Source organism: Lithobates pipiens, unplaced genomic scaffold (genome assembly GCF_037356315.1).
Source record: "Lithobates pipiens isolate NorthernLeopardFrog02 unplaced genomic scaffold, aLitPip1_a1.2 Scaffold_16, whole genome shotgun sequence".
Taxonomy (NCBI): domain Eukaryota; kingdom Metazoa; phylum Chordata; class Amphibia; order Anura; family Ranidae; genus Lithobates; species Lithobates pipiens.
Window position 1 is genome coordinate 405,034,060 of NW_027507748.1, and position 18,638 is coordinate 405,052,697.

Here is an 18,638-nt window from a genome sequence, read left to right on the forward strand (position 1 = left end):
GTCACATTAAAAGGTGGAAAAAGTGCTGAAATGTACTTTGTCTCATTTTTTTTACATCACGGAAACCTGACATTTTAACAGGGTTGTGTACCGTATATACTCGAGTATAGGCCGACCCGAATATAAGCCGAGGCCCCCAATTTACCCCCAAAAAACTGGAAAACTTATTGACTCGTGTATAAGCCGAGGGTGAGACATGGCTGTCCATCCCTGTGTGTCCGTCCATCCCTGTGTGTGTGTCCGTCCATCCATCCCTGTGTGTGTGTCCATCCATCCATCCATCCATCCCTGTGTGTGTGTCCGTCCATCCATCCCTGTGTGTGTATCCATCCATCCATCCATCCCTGTGTGTGTGTGTGTGTGTGTGTATCCATCCATCCATCCATCCATCCCTGTGTGTGTGTGTGTGTGTGTGTGTGTATCCATCCATCCATCCATCCATCCCTGTGTGTGTGTGTGTGTCCATCCATCCATCCATCCCTGTGTGTGTGTCCGTGCAGCCTTGTGTGTGTGTCCAGCCTACCTGTGTCCCGAGCCTCCGTCCCGAGCCGCCGTCGTCCCGAGCCTCCTCCGTCCCGAGCCTCCTCCGTCCCGTGCCTCCTCCGTCCCGTGCCTCCTCCGTCCCGTGCCTCCTCCGTCCCGTGCCTCCTCCGTCCCGTGCCTCCTCCGTCCCGTGTCGTGCCGATGGATCGCCGCTCCAGGATCGCCGCTCTTCTCGGCGGCCATTCTACAATTCAAAAGCCGCGCCTCCGCCTCCGCCTGTGATAGGCGGAACACTCAATTTCCCAGCAGCCTGTGTTCCGCCTATCACGGACATCCTCTCATCCTCGTCCGTAGTATGAGAATGAGCGGATGTCCGTGATAGGCGGAACACTGACTGCTGGGAAATTCAGTGTTCCGCCTATCACAGGCGGAGGCGGAGAAGGAGGCGCGGCTTTTGAATTTTAATGTCCGCCGTCTGTCTGCTCGATACGCTGATCGAGCAGTCAGACAGCGGTGACTCGAGTATAAGCCGAGGGGGCACTTTCAGCCTCAAAAAAGAGGCTGAAAATCTCGGCTTATACTCGAGTATATACGGTAGACTTTTTTTATATCCACTGCATATATGTGTGTGTGTGTGTGTAAAAAAAAAAAAAAAAAAATAGAAAAAAAATAAAAATAAAAACTAACTCGTAAATATTCCCTCCCCAAATTATCTATCTGATTGCAACAGTAATTTCTAGTGATCTGAATGCTAAATTGAACACTGGGGTTGATTTACTAAAGGCAAATATACTGCGCACTTACTTCAGAACTCAGTAAATAGGATACAACTTCACTTTGCAATGAAAACTAAATCGCATGCAAGGAAAATTGAACACATTTTTGCTTGCACATGATTGGATTATAGAAACCAGCAGAGCTTCCCCTCAGCTCTATAGCAAATGCACTTAAAGTGCAATTCAAAGTATATTTGCCTTTAGTAAATTGTCATTCAAATTCTTATTAATTGCACACTTGTGAAAAAACTTGCTGCTAAATTGAGCCCTCATCAATCCGACATAATCTTACCCTAATGTTTTGCAGACCTTTTTTTCTGGGTATATCTTAAAATCATGCTTAAAGGGATAAAACCTCCCCTAACGTGAAACGCATACATTTAATTTGAGCTTCAGCGTTCCGCTATGTTACATAAAAGTCTTACTAATTTGATATTCTTGCAATAAAGACTTTGTTGAATATATTTTAGGATAAGTATATATGAGTCAGCAAATACGTAAATTTTGCATTGGGGAAAAATACAGGAAAATGCATTTTTGTCTTTATTTATTTTTAACTATCCTGTAAAAATATCAAAAAAATATAGGTATCCAAATCTGCTGAAAATTAAAGCCTGTACGGAGAGAAAAAGTGTATATTATAAAAGGTATAATGTGGAGAACTGAGGCATCTCCAAAAAAATTCTCTGGGACTCGAGGGGATGAGAGAAAAAAAGGCCTGGGGTCTCAAGTGGAAAAGGCCTGTTTCACATGGACGCTCTATGGAGCTAACGTTTCATGTGTTGATAATGTGAACAGCACTGTGTGCTTTGCATTGTATCATTTGACTAGGCATTGGGGCGTCTTTAATGCCCCTCAAACGCCTGCTTTTAATGCCAGTGTGAACTTAGCCTAAACCTGTTTTACCCCACAAAGCCCAGATTCACTTGAATTTCATACAGGAGGACTCCATTACAGTGATGACATGACTTCCAATGGCTTGTTTACACTGTTTTTTCTCTCTAAAAAGCAATTCAAGGGCACATGACAGACTATGAGGAAGTGTGTTAAATTTACCCCTAAAAACCCGCACCAGTTGAATGGGTCGCTGCTCTCCGAATGTGATGGGGGAGGGGGGGGGGGGAATTGTGGCATGTCTATATCCCTGTCAACTGTCCTAGCAGCTTAAAGATAAGCTTACCTTTAAAAAAATAAATAAATAAAATACAAAAAAATTAGCATTTTATTTTTTCCTGAAAGAACCTGGAAGCGTTAAGCTTGTGACCAGTGGATCAGATGTGCAATGTCAGGCTTCTGCAGACATGCCTTGCAGCTTTCAGCCTGTATATCCATGCAGGCTGTCAGTTTGAAAGCCACATGGCTTGTAGATGAACTACAAGGGTGTTTATCAGCACCCTTGCAGTTCATGCAGAACTACAAGCCCTCTGTCATGATGGGTGATGGAAACCCTGAGTGAATGACAGGCCCATGTGGTTGGAGCCCAGCACGGCCATGCTGTTTTTGAATTGTCACAGCAGGGGCGGGAAGAGAAGAACCCATGCCTGCTGTCACAATGGGGGGGGGGGGGGGGGGGACAGCAGGAGCTGGAACATGTTTTATGTAACATGTCACAAAAGGTAAACTTTTCTTCTTTTAAGGGAGTACGGTTGGAGAGGTGGTTGAAAACATGTCTCACCTGCATGGTTTTTACCAGCCCAATTCGCAAGTATAAATGAGGCCTAAAGGTGTTTGGTTGCATCAGAGATTTTTTAAGGATTTCACAGAAAATTAGCTAAATACTTGAGTTTATTCACCATTGAGATGCAGCAATGCATGTTAGCCTTAGTACATGGCAATACCAATAATTTTTAATGGTGCCCTAACTTACTAAAATAACATGCCTGTATTGCAGCACATGGTAATGCACTGCATTGTGGCATGCTGTGTTGGAAAAAATGGTTTCTGATTACCTCCTCCTTTTTAGTAGTAGTTCAGAATGCGGAATTTGAGAGCCTTTTTTTTTGTATACGGTATTGTTAATTTTTAGATCTGTATTTTGAAACGCCCCCACCCCTTTTTTAGTTTGGTTGCACAGCTGAAAATTGTAAAGTATTCACCATTATTTCTATTATTGTGGTGTCACCATCTTAAAAAAGAAAGCTCTGCTGTAACAGTAATGTCTAATGCCCTTTCTTTGTTTTAATTACAGGCAATTTGGATAAAAATTGTGTTTCAGAATCTGTAACCAGAAGATCTAAATTAAAATCTGAGCATTCGAATGTTGAATATCTCTGGAAAGCAGTGGAGGATTTGTTCTGTGTATGCTACGGTAATGTACTGTATATTACTGTTTTAGCAATGTCTCTGAATATTCAAAATGAAATGAACTCTACACAAGTTTTTTTCAAATGTCGGTGCTCCATTCATTCTAAAATAAACATTGGTGCTTTTGCTATGGTAAGTCACATGTAGTGTTATGTTTGTGTTTTTTTTATTCTGCAATGAAATAAACTATTCAAGACAGTATGCATTTCTTATGTTTTATTTGTTTAACCAGTTCCCGACCAGTACACGCCGATGTACGTCGGCAGAATGGCACGGGCAGGCATATTGGCGTACAGGTACGTCCAATCTTTAATGCTGCCCTGCCATCGCGAGCACGCCGCCGGCGGATCCTCGCGTGCTGGTTCGGACTCTATTGCCGCGGGCATACCCGCGATCGTCTTACGGGGCGGCTGAACGGAGAGATGCCATTGTAAACAGCATCTCCCCGTTCTGCCTGGCAACTAGTGGCGCTGATCTCTGCTCCATGTGATTGGAGCAGAGATCAGTGTTCACTAAATGAAAGCCCAGCCCCCAACAGTTAGTAACACACCCCTAGGAACACTTAACCCCTACACTGCCACCCACTGGTTAACCCCTTCACTGGCAGTATCATTTACACAGGAATCACTGCATTTATATAGCAGTGATTGCTGTATAAATGACAATGGTCCCAAAAATGTCCGATGTGTCCGCCATAATGTCGCAGTCACAATAAAAATCGCTGATTGCCGCCATTACTAGTAAAAATTTTTTATAAAAATGCCATAAAACTATCCCCTATTTTGTAAGCGCTATAACTTTTGCGCAAACCAATTTTTTTTTTTTACCAAAAATATGTAGAAGAATACGTATTGGTCAAAACTGAGGGAAAAAAATGTTTTTTTATATATTTTTGGGGGATATTTATTATAACAAAAAGTAAAAAATAATGCGTTTTTTTTTTTTCAAAATTGTTGCTCTATTTTTGTTTAAAGTGCAAAAAATAAAAACCGCAGGGGTGATCAAATACCACCAAAAGAAAGCTCTATTTGTGGGGAAACAAGGATGTCAATTTTGTTTGAGAGCCACATTGCACGACCGCGCAATTGTCAGTTAAAGCGACGCAGTGTCGAATCGCAAAAAGTGGTCTGGTCTTTGGCCAACAAAATGGTGCGGGGCTGAAGTGGTTAAAAATGCTTCAATCCGGCGTGCCCCTAGGGTCCTGTTTGATCTGACACCATAGTGCCTTTGCTGCTCTGAAATCCCAAGTGGCCTGTCTGCTGGACTACAGAATTCCACCTATCCCCTACCCAAGGGGTAGGCAAACCCCGGCACTGGTGCTGCAAGCAACACTCAAAGCCTCTTTTTCCGGCACTCGACTCCCTCCTCATCAGCAGAGCAGGGCAGTGCAGGAAAGTGTTAGTGAGATACTAATGCATTTTCAGAATTCCCCACACCACACCTGCAGTGAGGGGGAGGCACTATGCCCCACACATTGGAAAAATGGGAAACAATGTTTGGTTCTCTAACATTGCTGTAGCTGCGATCGTCAGGTTTTGTGATGGGGAAGAGATTGGTTGCAGTTTGGGTGGGGGGAGGGGGTCAGTCCCTGTTTTCAAGAGGAGGAGGACTGCCGTTGGCCACTGCTAAAACCAATCACAATCCTGCTAGCCCTGTCTATCATCTGGAGGAAGATGACTCTGTTGCCACTATCAATCTCAGGAAGAAGGGACTTCACTGTGATTGAGAAAACAACAATCAGGTGACCGTTTGTGGAATTACTGTTGAGCTGCTGGGAACTTTGTTGAAGTTATTCCTGAACCTTTGTGTCACTTACTACTGAACCCCTGCACTCTGTGTCCCTTTAAGCCAGAGGCAGTATTCAGTGCAATGAAAATCACACCCACACCCAGGAATTGGGGCTGATCTGAGGCATGAGTGCAGGATGTTAATTTCTCACTACTACTCAAGTAGTTTACAGCATTTACTTTATAAAAAAAAATTTTTTTTTCGTGATTAAGAGTGTGAAGTTGACATTTTGTTGTTTTAAAATCGACACTCTCAATTTCTTTAAAAATATTTTTCGGCACACTGTGCTCAAAAGGTTGCCTACCCCTGCCCTACCCTACCCTGTCTGCTCAACATGCATACATTTATTTTATTTTCCAGAAAAATGGTGCAATTGCCTTCACTTCAAAGAGCCTACCCAGACACTGCGTGTGGACCAGGGGTGTCCAAACTTTTTTCGAAGAGGGCCAGATTTGATGAAGGGAACATGCGTCAGGGCCCATCATTTTGCCTGACATTCTTTAAACCATTAAGAGTGTGTTTATTCGAGCACTAATACACTGCCCAACAAGAATTTTCTTGCCTTTGTGGCCGTGTGTGCTGAAGAGATGAGCTTGGGCGTGTTATTTTGATATACTGTATTTATCAGCTTAGAACACGCACCTTTATTTTAAGAGGGATGTTGCAGGAAAAAATCTTACATTTTAAATAAAGAACTGTGAAGCAAAATGAGGGTCAGTGGCCATTAATGCAGCCTAATCAGTGCCCATCTGCAGCCTCACCATTGCCATGAATGCAGCCTCACAACTGCCATGAATGCGTTGCAAAAAATGCAGCACCCACATTGCAAAGAATGCAGCACACCCCCCCCCCCCCCACTTGCCATGAATGCAGCACCCCCCAGTTGCCATGAATGCAGACTCACCATCGCCATGAATGCAGACTCACCGTTTCCATCAGTGCAGCCTGATTCATGCCCATCTGCAGCCTTGGAGGAGACAGGGAGGGGGCGAGATGAGTGAGAACAGACATACAGGAGAAACTCCTGTTTTCTCGTCTGCCTCTTTAATAGAAAGTTCTGCCACCTATGATGGACAGAACAGTCGTCCAATGACAGCGCAGGAGACTGGACTTACTTTTATATGTAAACTGGAAATGTTCCTGTATGTACGACACTTGTCCCGTCCCCTCCCCATCCTCTCCAAGGCAGCCAGCATATATATCTTTTGTGGCCCCCGGCGCTCGGGGATTCGTTGGGGGCCACAAAAGATATAAATGTTAAAATTACCAGGCGGGCCTGGTAAATAAAATTGTGTCTATACCGAAGAACTAAAAAAAAAAAATTGTGTGTATATATATATATATATATATATATATATATATATATATATATATATATATATATATATATATATATATATGTATGTGTGTGTATATATATATATATATATATATATGTGTGTGTGTGTGTGTGTGCGTGCGCGTGTGCGTGTGTGTATGTATGTGTATGTATGTGTGTATATATATATATATATATATATATATATATATATAATCTCACAGGCAGAACTTCCCATATAGAAATATTTTCAAGTAAGCTTATGTTGGATTGTCAAATATAATATGTATTGCTATTAGAATATTGAACTTATAAAATTTAATTGTGTGCTGTGACTATAGATCTACTATAAAATATTTATTTATTCAATGTATCCTTTTGTGTGCTTAGTAGATTACCTCTCATATCTAATTCTTCTTCCTTTTTTTATTTTATTTATTTTTATTTTTTATTTTTACATGGTTGTTTTTAAGATGTAGTTTTAAATATATATTTTTCCAATTTAGGTAAAGCTTTAGGAACATCCGGTCCAGTGCCTATCCCTTATGAATTGTTAACTAGAGACCCCACTGCTGTTACAGTCTGTGGTCTCCCAGAAGAAATATCAGTCAATGAGCCATCCATGTATGATATTCAGACAATACAACAGATCTTGGATAACAAATCCAACATATATTTTAATATTAGAAGGTGAGGCATCTACATTTGAATTTCCATATGTATTTTTAATGGTATGTACATTTTGGTTTATTGCTGCTTGTTTGAATCTAAATCTAAAGCATTTGCATAGTTTTATCTCCTAGTGTGTGTGTATGCATTTATATGAGATAGAGATGTACAGTAAGTACTTTGCAAAAGTTTTAGGCAGGTGTGAAAAAATTCAGTAAATTTGGAATGCTTTCAGAAATATGTTTTAATGATTTATTATAAGGTAAATAAAGAGAAGAGAAAACCAACTTAAATACATTTGATGTGACCACCCTTTGTCTTTTAACCACTTGACCACTGGGCACTTAAACACCCTTAATAACCAGACCAATTTTCAGCTTTCGGTGCTCTCGCATTTTGAATGACAATTACTCAGTCATGCAACACTGGACCTATATGAAATTTTTGTCCTTTTTTTCACACAAATAGAGCTTTCTTTTGGTGGTATTTAATCACCGCTGGGTTTTTTTATTTTTTGTGCTATAAAAGAAAAAATACCGAAAATTCTGTAAAAAAATGAATTTTTCTTTGTTTCTGTTAGAAAATTTTGCAGATTAGTAATTTTTTCTTCATAAATTTTGGCCAAAATTTATACCACTACATATCTTTGGTAAAAATAAGTACAAATTGGTGGATATTATTTGGTCTTTGTGAAATTTATAGAGCCCACAAGCTATGGCGCCAATATCTGAAAATTGATCACACCTGAAGTACTGACGGCCTATTTCAATTCTTGAGACCCTAACATGCCAGAAAAGTACAAATACCCCCCAAATGACCCCTTTTTGGAAAGAAGACATTCCAAGGTATTTAGTAAGAGGCATGATGAGTTTTTTGAAGTTGTTATTTTTTCCCACAATTCTTTGCAAAATCAAGATTTTTTTTACTTTTTTTTTTTTTTTCACAAAATTGTCATATTATCAGGTTATTTCTCACACACAGCATATGCATACCACAAATTACACCCCAAAACACATTCTGCTATTACTCCCGAGTATGGCGATACCACATGTGTGAGACTTTTACACAGTGTGGCCACATACAGAGGCCCAACATGCACGGAGCGCCATCAGGCGTTCTGGAGCACCCAGGACAATTCTGACATTTCTCTCCTACATGTAAAAATCATCATTTATTTGCTAGAAAATTACATAGAATCCCAAAACATTATATATGTTTTTTTAGCAAACACCCTGGAGAATACAATGGTGGTCTTTGCAACTTTTTATCTCGCACGGTATTTGCACAGTAATTTTTCGAATGCTTTTTTTTGGAAAAAAAAACAGTTTTGTGCTTAAAAAAAAAAAAAAAACACAGGAAAGTTAGCCCAATTTTTGCATAATGTGAAAGATGAAGTTACGCTGAGTAAATAGATACCTAATATGTCACTCTTCAAAATTGCACACGCTCGTGGAATGGCGCCAAACTTCGCTACTTAAAAATCCCCATAGGCGACAATTTTTTTTTTTTTTTTACTGGTTATATGTTTTGAGTTACAGAGGAGGTCTAGGGCTAGAATTATTGCTCTCGCTCTAACGTTCGCAGCGATACCTCACATGTGTGGTTTGAACACCGTTTTCATATGTGGGCGGGACTTACGTATGCGTTCGCTTCTGCATGCGAGCACATGGGGACAGGGGCGCTTTAAAAAAACATTTTTTTTTATTTTTCATTTTACTTTATTTATTTTAGTTTGACATTTTTTTCCCCAAAAATAATTTTTTTGATCACTTTTATTCCTATTACAAGGAATGTAAACATCCCTTGTAATAGGAATATGGCATGACAGGTCCTCTTTACAGTGAGATATGGGGTCAATAAGACCCCACATCTCACCTCTAAGCTGGGAAGCCGGAAAAAAAAAAAAGATTCTGGCTTTGATCGTATTAGCGATTCGATAGAAGCACCGGAGGGCGGAGGGCGGCGGGAGGGGGGAGGGGATGTCTATGGCTGGGTATTGCAGGGTATCACCGACTATGGCTGGGTATCTCAGAGTATGGCTGGGTATCTCAGAGTATGGCGTTGCAGAGTATTGCGTTGCAGAGCATTGCAGGGTATTGACGGGTGTTGCAGAGCATGGCAGAGTGTTGCAGGGTATTGGCGGGTGTTGCAGAGCATTGCAGAGTGTTGCAGGGTATTGGCGGGTGTTGCAGAGTGTTGCAGGGTATTGCGGAGTGTTGCAGGGTATTGCGGAGTGTTGCAGAGTGTTGCAGGATATTGCAGGGTGTTGCAGAGTGTTGCAGGGTATTGCGGAGTGTTGCAAGGTGTTGCGGAGTGTTGCAAGGTGTTGCAGGGTGTTGCAGGGTGTTGCAGAGTGTTGCAGGGTGTTGCAGGGTGTTGCAGAGTGTTGCAGGGCGTTGCGGAGTGTTGCAGGGCGTTGCGGAGTGTTGCAGGGCGTTGCGGAGTGTTGCAGGGCGTTGCGGAGTGTTGCAGGGCGTTGCGGAGTGTTGCAGGGCGTTGCGGAGTGTTGCAGGGCGTTGCGGAGTGTTGCAGGGCGTTGCGGAGTGTTGCAGGGCGTTGCGGAGTGTTGCAGGGCGTTGCGGAGTGTTGCAGGGCGTTGCGGAGTGTTGCAGGGCATTGCGGAGTGTTGCAGGGCATTGCGGAGTGTTGCAGGGCATTGCGGAGTGTTGCAGGGCATTGCAGAGTGTTGCAGGGCATTGCAGAGTGTTGCAGGGCATTGCAGAGTGTTGCAGGGCATTGCAGAGTGTTGCAGAGTGTTGCAGGGCATTGCAGAGTGTTGCAAGGCATTGCAGAGTGTTGCAAGGCATTGCAGAGTGTTGGCAGGGAATTGAGGGGTTAATTTTCGGTGAGCAGCGATGTGGGCACTGCAGATGCAGCCCACATCGCTGCTGACACCGATCTATTCCCCCTCCGCTGTACCGATCGGTACAGAGAAGGGGAGGGAGGAACCGGCGTCATAACATGACGCCGGCTTGTTTACAAGTGATCACTCCGTCATTTGACGGAGCGGTCACGTGGTAAACGGCCGCGATGAGCGGCCGTTTACCGTGATTCGTGATGCGCCGGGTCCACTGGACCCAGCGGTCACGGATGCTCTCGTGTGCGCGCCCCAGGGGGCGTGCGAGAGCAGAATTCTGGGAGGCCGTTAATTAACGGCCTCTCAGAGTTAAACAACCGCCCTGAAGCCGTTAATCGGCAATGGGCGGTTGTTAAGTGGTTAAATCAACTCGGCAGATTGGTTGTTCGAAGCATCTTGGAGAACTAATCACAGATCTTCTGTGGATGTAAGCTGCCTCAAATCCTTCTGTCTCTTCATGTAATTCCAGACAGACTTGATGATATTGAGATCAGAGCTCTGTGGGGCCAAACCGTCACTTCCAGGACTCCTTGTTCTTGTTTACGCTGAAGAATGTTCTTAATGATATAGGCTGTATGTGTGGGGTCGTTGTCTTGCTGCAGAATACATTTGAGTCCAATCACACCCCTCCCTGATGGTATGGCATGATGGATAAGTAGCTGCCTGTATTTCTCAGCATTGAGAATACCATTGATCCTAAACAAATCTCCAATCTCATTTTCAGACCAAAATTGCATGGAACCTCCACCATGCTTCACAGTTGCCTACAGACATTCATTATTGTACCGATCTCCAGCCATTCAGTGAACAAACTGTCTCCTGCTACAGCCAAATAAATTTTGTTTTCTCAGTCCAGAGTGCCTTTCTGCACCCCAGTATGTTTTTGGGCATAGTTGAATCATGTAGCCTTGCTTCCACAGCGGAGGTATGGCTTTTTGGCCACAATTCTTTTACGAAGCCAACTTCAGGCCAGATTTTTTCTCCCAGACAGTAGATGGGATTATTATTATTATTATTATACAGGATTTATATAGCGCCAACAGTTTACGCAGCACTTTACAATATAAAAGGGAGACAATACAGTTATACAGTGGGGCAAAAAAGTATTTAGTCAGCCACCAATTGTGCAAGTTATCCCACTTAAAAAGATGAGAGAGGCCTGTAATTGTCATGATAGGTATACCTCAACTATGAGAGACAAAATGTGGAAACAAATCCAGACAATCACATTGTCTGATTTTTGAAAGAATTTATTTTCAAATTATGGTGGAAAATAAGTAATTGATCACCTACAAACAAGCAAGATTTCTGTCTCTCACAGACCTGTATCTTCTTTAAGAGGCTCTTCTGTCCACTAATTACCTGTATTAATGGCTCCTGGTATAAAAGACACCTGTCCACAACCTCAAACAGTCACACTCCAAACTCCATTATGGTGAAGACCAAAGAGCTGTCGAAAGACACCAGAAACAAAATTGTAGACCTGCACCAGGCTGGTAAGACTGAATCTGCAATAGGCAAGCAGCTTGATTTAAAGAAATTGCCTGTGGGAGCAATAATTAGAAAATGGAAAACATACAAGACCACTGATCTCCCTCGATCTGGGGCTCCACGCAAGATCTCACCCCATGGGGCCAAAATGATCACAAGAACGGTGAGCAAAAATCCCAGAACCACACGGGGCGACCTAGTGAATGACCTGCAGAGAGCTGGGACCAACATGACAAAAGCTACTATCAGTAACACACTATGCCGCCAGGGACTCGGATCCCGCAGTGCCAGATGTGTCGTCCTGCTTAAGCCAGTACATGTCCGGGCCCGTCTGAAGTTTGTTAGCGAGCATTTGGATGATCCAGAAGAGAATTGAGAGAATGTCATATGGTTAGATGAAACCAAAGTAGAACTGTTTGGTAAAAACACAACTCGTCGTGTTTGACGGAGAGAGAATGCTGAGTTGCAACCAAAGAACACCATACCTACTGTGAAGCATGGGAGTGGCAACATCCATGCTTTGGGCGGTTTCTCTGCAAAGGGAACGGGACGACTTATCTATGTACATGAAAGAATGAATGGGGCCATGTATCGTGAGATTTTGAGTGCAAACCTCCTCCCATCAGCAAGGGCATTGAAGATGAAACTTGGCTGGGTCTTTCAGCATGACAATGATTCCAAACACACCGCCTGGGCAATGAAGGCGTGGCTTCCTAAGAAGCATTTCAAGGTCCTGGAAAGGCCTAGCCAGTCTACAGATCTCAACCCCATAGAAGACCTTTGGAGGGAGTTGAAAGTCCGTGTTGCCCAGCGACAGCCCCAAAACATCACTGTTCTAGAGGAGATCTGCATGGAGGAATGGGCCAACATACCAGCAACAGTGTGTTGACAACCTTGTGAAGACTAAGGCCGCGTACACACGGGCGGACTGTCTGCCCAACTTAGTCCGCTGAACAGTGTTTCAGCGGACAATCCGCTCGTGTGTGGGCTTCAGCGGACTTTTTCAGCGAACAGTCTGACGAACAAAGTCTTACGGAATTTCCGTAAGACAGTCCGTTCAAACTTGGTTTTGTCCGTCCAAACTTGGTTTCAGCGGACAGTCCGCTCGTGTGTAGGCAAGTTGGACGGACTAAGTATGGCGCATGCTCAGAAAGGGTTTACACGGCCGAAGGTTGCATTTCAGTGTATAGGACGTCGTTTTTCTAGTCCCGTCGTACGTGCTGTACACGTCATCACGCACGCTTTCAGCGGACTGTCTGCTCATCGTGTGTGGTCAAGTCCGTTCATGCTAATTTTGAACGGACTGTCTGTCGGATTGTCTGCCGAACTTAGTTGGGCAGACAATCCGCCCGTGTGTACGCGGCCTTAGAGAAAACGTTTGACCTCTGTCATTGCCAACAAAGGATATATAACAAAGTATTGAGATGAACTTTTGTTATTGACAAAATACTTATTTTCCACCATAATTTGCAAATAAATTATTTAAAAAATCAGACAATGTGATTGGATTTTTGTCTCTAATAGTTGAGGTATACCTATGATGACAATTACAGGCCTCTCATCTTTTTAAGTGGGAGAACTTGCACAGTTGGTGGCTGACTAAATACTTTTTTGCCCCAATGTAATACAATAAAATACAAGAAGATGAAGGGGGCCCTGCTCAGGAGAGCTTACAATCTAATAGGGTGGGGCAGGTGGTACGAAAGGTTGTAACTGTGAGGAATGAGCTGATGGAAGTGGTAAAAGATTAGTTGGAGACATGATAGGCTTTCCTGAAGATATGAGTTTTCAGGGATCGCCTGAAGGTGGCAAGAGTAGGGGATAGCCGGACAGGTGGAGGTAGAGAGTTCCAAAGGATGGAAGAGGGTCTGGAGAAATCCTGGAGACGAGCATGGGAGGAGTAGACGAGAGAGCTTGAGAGTAGGAGGTCTTGAGAAGAGCGGAGAGAGGACAATTTGGGTGATATTTGGAGATCAGATTGGTGATGTAGCTTGGAGTTGTGAATGGCTTTGTATTTTGTGGTATTTTGAATTCGCTGGGTGATTGGGAGACAGTGTAGGGATTGGAGGAGAGGGTTGGCAGACACTAAGCTGTTGATAAGGTGTATAAGTCTGGCAGCAGCATTCATGATAGATTGAAGAGGGGATAGCCTATGGAGAGGCAGACCAATGAGAAGGGAGTTGCAATAGTCAAGGCGAGAGATAACGGGAGTGAATGAGGAGCTTGGTGGTTTCATTTGTTAAAAAGAGGGGAATTTTAGAGATGTTACGGAGGTGAATTCTACAAACTTTTGACAACGTTTGGACTAGAGGCTGAAATGACAAGTCAGAGTCTAGGTTTACACCTAGTACCCTCGCTTGAGGGGAGGGACTGATAGTTGCATTATTTATTTTGATGGAAAAGTCATGGACGGGGGCACGGACGAGGGAGAATATTAATAGCTCTGTTTTAGAGAGATTTAGTTTAAGGAAGTGGTGCGACGTCCATGCTGATATGTCCGTTAGTAAGTCAGTAATGCAAGAGGAGACTGAAGGAGTGAGGTGTGGAGTAGCAGATAGATTTGGGTTTCATCAGCGTATAAGTGGTATTGGAAGCTGTGGGCGGTTATCAAGTGACCAAGGGAGAAGGTGTAGATAGAGAAGGGGTCCAAGAACACAGCCTTGGGGCCCCCCACAGTGCAATGGAGAGGAGGAGACAGAGTTGTAGGTATCACTGAAAGAGCGCTGTTATAGATGGGCAGAGAACCAGGATAGAGCAGAATCTCGGAGGCCAAGGGAATGTAGTTTATTGAGAAGGAGTGGGTGGTCAACAGTATCAAAGGCCGCAGAGAGATCAAGTAGTAGGAGTATAGAGTACTGGCTGTTGGTTTTAGCAGTTAATAAAAATTGTTAGTGAGTTTTAGTAAGGCGGTTTCCCTGGAGTGCTGCGAGTGAAAGCCAGACTGTAAGGGGTCAAGAAGGTTATTGTCACTGAGGTAGGAGCCAAGACGGTTGTAGACTAAGTGTTCTAGAAGTTTAGAGGTGAATGGGAGAAATGAGATGGGTCTTAAGTTGTTCAGGTTGGTGGGGTCCAGTGAGGGCTTTTTAAGTATGGGAGTGATCTGCGCATGTTTTACAGGGAAGGGGAAGGTGCCACTAGAGAGGGAGAGATTGAAGATGTGAGTGACAGAGCATAGGATAGAACAAGAGGGTGACCATAGTAGCTGTGAGGGAACAGGATCTAAGGGTCAATTGGTTAGGTGGGCATCTGAGAAGTTTTGTAACCTCTTCAGTAGTAGCCAATTCAAAAGAGGAGAGTGTTGAATGTACTGTTAGGTAAGGTATGTTGGGTGGGGGAGATGTATGAACAGTGGAGGTATCCTCACGAATTGCATCAATCTTGTCTTTGAAGTGATTGGCAATCTCTTGGGCAGTGAGTGGGTGTACCTGGTATACCCCACTGGTTTACGCCAGTTCTGTGCTGAAGGCACTGCTGGACATCATCTGATTTCGAGGGGAGGTAAGAATGATGTGTTTTTCATCTACTGTATTAAGATTCCTTGGCTGACCACTGCATCTACGGTCCTCAACATTAACCAAAAATATATGTCCTCAATGCTGATCAATACAGGAAGATATTTATCCATCATGCCATACTGCCAGGGAGGTGTGTGATTGGCCCCAGCAGGGGGCTCGCTGTATGATGAGACTGTTAGACTTTACTTCTGTACTCTGCTTTACTACTGACCCCTGAACTCTGTGTCATTTACTTTTTATCCCCGACCTCTGTGGTAATTGACAAAGAGTTCAGAGGTCAGTAGTAAATGATGCTAAATTCAGAGGTCAGGAGTGACACTGAGCTCAGGAGTAGGTGACAAAGGGGTTAGCAGTAAATGATGCAGAGGTCAGTAGTCCGTAGCAAATGATGTCGATTCCAGGGGTCAATTGTAAGTAAGTCAATTATTTCTGAGTCCTGAACAGGTGCCCCAACATCTAATGTCCTCTATTCAACACTCATTCTATACTATGTAAGTCAGTTCAACCACACCTCTTTAAGCCACACCCAATATTCAGGGCAGTTAGAAACATACCCACTGTTTGCTGTGGCGTGCTATGTGACAATATCCTGCTCATAGGCCAGGAGGCCCATTTCTAATGTTGCACCTAGGCCCACTGCTTTCAGAAAATGTCTCTGGGTTGTTATAATGGTTTTTGCTCTTATTAATGGGCTGTTCTATTGTTGATGATGTTGCTCATAAGTGATGTCTGCCTTACAGTTGGAACATAACCGTGATGTTTTTACTTTTATATTCTTGTCTTCATTTCCGTTATCTTTATTCACTTTGTATGGCTTTTTGGAAATTTAATCAATGCTGATTACACAAAAAAAGAAAGTGTCTCTGGTGAGAATAGTTGTCAATTTCAGGGGTAGCCTATACTGTATTTAGAGTGGATAACTTTCCTTTTAAGTTCCACATTTTAAATGTGTTTGATCACAAAGATTTGACTCTCTTATGGTTTGTTTTATTTTTTATTTCTTTCTTATCAGACCCTTTCCCTATGGGAATAACTCAAAGAGTAAGTACTAGTTTTTAGTAATTTTGGTACCAGTAATTGTTGAAATTCTTGAGTCTCAATGATAACTTCATTTGTGTGTGTGTGTGTGTGTGCTCTTCTTTTTTTTTTTTTTTTCCATGGTTTAAAAAAAAAGGATTGTTGAGATGCAGCAGTCTGAATGGTGCCAATCAATTATAATTTTATTACTGTGTTTATATTTTGAACTTATTTTGTAATTTTCTTGTAGATGATGACCTTGCAGGTGAAACGCAAACCTCTAGCTCAGAAAGGTATTGACTTGCTTTCACTGGGAGTTTATGCAACATGCGCATAATTTATATATAAAAAAAAAATCTTCAGTGAAAATAAGGACATAGTGACCATCTGCTCTAAGCATGGTTCTCAACAATGGATTTGCGCAGAGAAGCACTTGCTACATCTTTTGCTTGGCAAATATTCACAGAACACTTATTTCTGCACTCTGTCTTCTACTCCTATGAGAATGCTTTTTTTTTTTTTTTTTTTTTTTAACTGCAGTATCCCTGATTAGCTCCTTATTTTGATTCCGCCTCTCCTGGGGTGGGGGGGGGGGGGGAGACCCTTCTTGGTTTGGATGTTCCCTGCATCAGCAGTATATGCTGTTATTAAGATAAATAAAACTTAAACTTAAAATGGTAATACCTGATGAATTATCCATTTTGTAACGCATTCAGCTTTTCATATATGCACATTTTTATGCACACTTTTATGCACACTTTTGTCTCTGCTGCCTCTAAGAGTGAAAACTGAGAAATCAAACACTGCTGATCACTCAGCTTTTGGTCCTTAGCTTGCAGCGAGCCATCGCTGTCAATCACTGGCTCTCTCCTCTCAACCTGTGAATGGGACTGAAGCAACTGGCTCAGGCTTTCAGCGGCTCACTGAGAGGCTAAGCTAGCTGTCCAGGCTTCTGGGCGGACCCCGAATATATGGATGGGTTCTTTACAAAGCCTAGACTGGCTCTGTAATATCAGCCCACAGCGGACTTTAACCTGCTGATGGCTGAAAACGGGTCTCAGGAGTGCAGAATTAACTGCACTCCTGTGACCCACAGGAGAAGTATGACCAAAAAAAGCTTTGGCCATACTTCTCCTTTAAGTCTCTATGTCTAATCCATAATTGCTGGATAGTCAGATTCCTTTAAGTATATGTAAAATCAAATTTTTTTTTTTTAGTCTTGGAAATGTAGAGAATGCTTAAAAACCTTGTGTGCATTATTTTTTTTTTTCCGGGCTTTGTCCCATTGGGAAATTTCACTTCTCTTCGTGTCCCAGAGACATTGCAGGAAATAAGAGCGCTCCAAAGCGAGGAGATATTTACACCTATATAGTTGTCATCAGAACAGGGTTACCAATTTGAAGGTTTACCAATACCAATCTTTCTTTGACAACTGAAAAATTGACCTGTTGATCACCTCGAGAACAGGGTCCCCTGTGTTCCCAAAATGTTGGCTGACATTTTGTTTGACATAAATCTTGAGTAAGCTTTGATAAATACACCATTTGGAGTTAATTACAAAAATTATTTGGTTAATGTACTGTGTATGCATATATATATGGCTGAAGCCATTTATTATCAATCAACTGCGTTTACTCTTTTTAATTCATAATGGCAACAGAAACTACCCAAATTACCCTGATCAAAAGTTCACATACCCCAGTTCTTAATGCCGAACTGGGGTATGGGGTATTTTGCTAATTAGTAATTTTTGCCCCCTTTAACCACCTCAATACAGTGCACTTACACCCCCTTCCTGACCAGATCAATTTTCAGCTTTCAGCGCTCTCACAGTTTGAATGACAATTACTCAATCATGTAACACTGTCCCCATATGAAACGTGTGTCCTTTTTTCCACACAAATAGAGCTTTCTTTTATTGGTATTTAATCACTAGTGGGTTTTTTATTTTTTGTGCTATAAATTTAAAAAAACGTAAATTTTGTGAAAAAAATGCCCTTTTCTTTGTTTGTCATAAAATTTTGCTAATTAGTAATTTTTCTTCATAAATTTTGGCCAAAATTTATACTGCTACATATCTTTGGTAAAAATAACCCACATTAGTGTATATTATTTGGTCTTTGTGAAAGTTAGAGTCTACAAACTATGGTGCCAATCACTGAAAATTGATCACATCTGATCAGGCCTTCAGTACATCGGGTGTATCTAATTTCTTGAGACACTAACAAGTCGGGAAAGTACAAATACCCCCCAAATGACCCCTTTTTAGAAAGTAGACATTCCAAGGTATTAAGTAAGTAGCATGGTGAGTTTTTTTAAATTGTAATTTTTTCCCATAATTCTTTGCAAAATGAAGATTTTTTTATTTCAATTTTTTTTTTTTACAAAATTGTCATATTATCAGGTTATTTCTCACACAC

The 18,638-nt window shown here is 42.3% G+C and overlaps 1 protein-coding gene across 6 annotated transcripts in view; it reads left to right on the top strand.

Moving 5' to 3' along the window:
- GTF2I (general transcription factor IIi) overlaps window positions 1-18,638 on the top strand; it is a 164,791-nt gene that overhangs the window by 39,828 nt on the left and 106,325 nt on the right. For 5 of the 6 annotated variants that reach the window (XM_077482377.1, XM_077482373.1, XM_077482376.1 and 2 more), the window contains 4 exons: window positions 3,448-3,567; window positions 7,176-7,359; window positions 16,214-16,242; window positions 16,469-16,511. In XM_077482377.1, the coding sequence (XP_077338503.1) occupies window positions 3,448-3,567; window positions 7,176-7,359; window positions 16,214-16,242; window positions 16,469-16,511 (376 nt within the window). The remainder of the gene's footprint in view (window positions 1-3,447; window positions 3,568-7,175; window positions 7,360-16,213; window positions 16,243-16,468; window positions 16,512-18,638) is intronic. The other variant, XM_077482378.1, reaches the window with a different exon arrangement.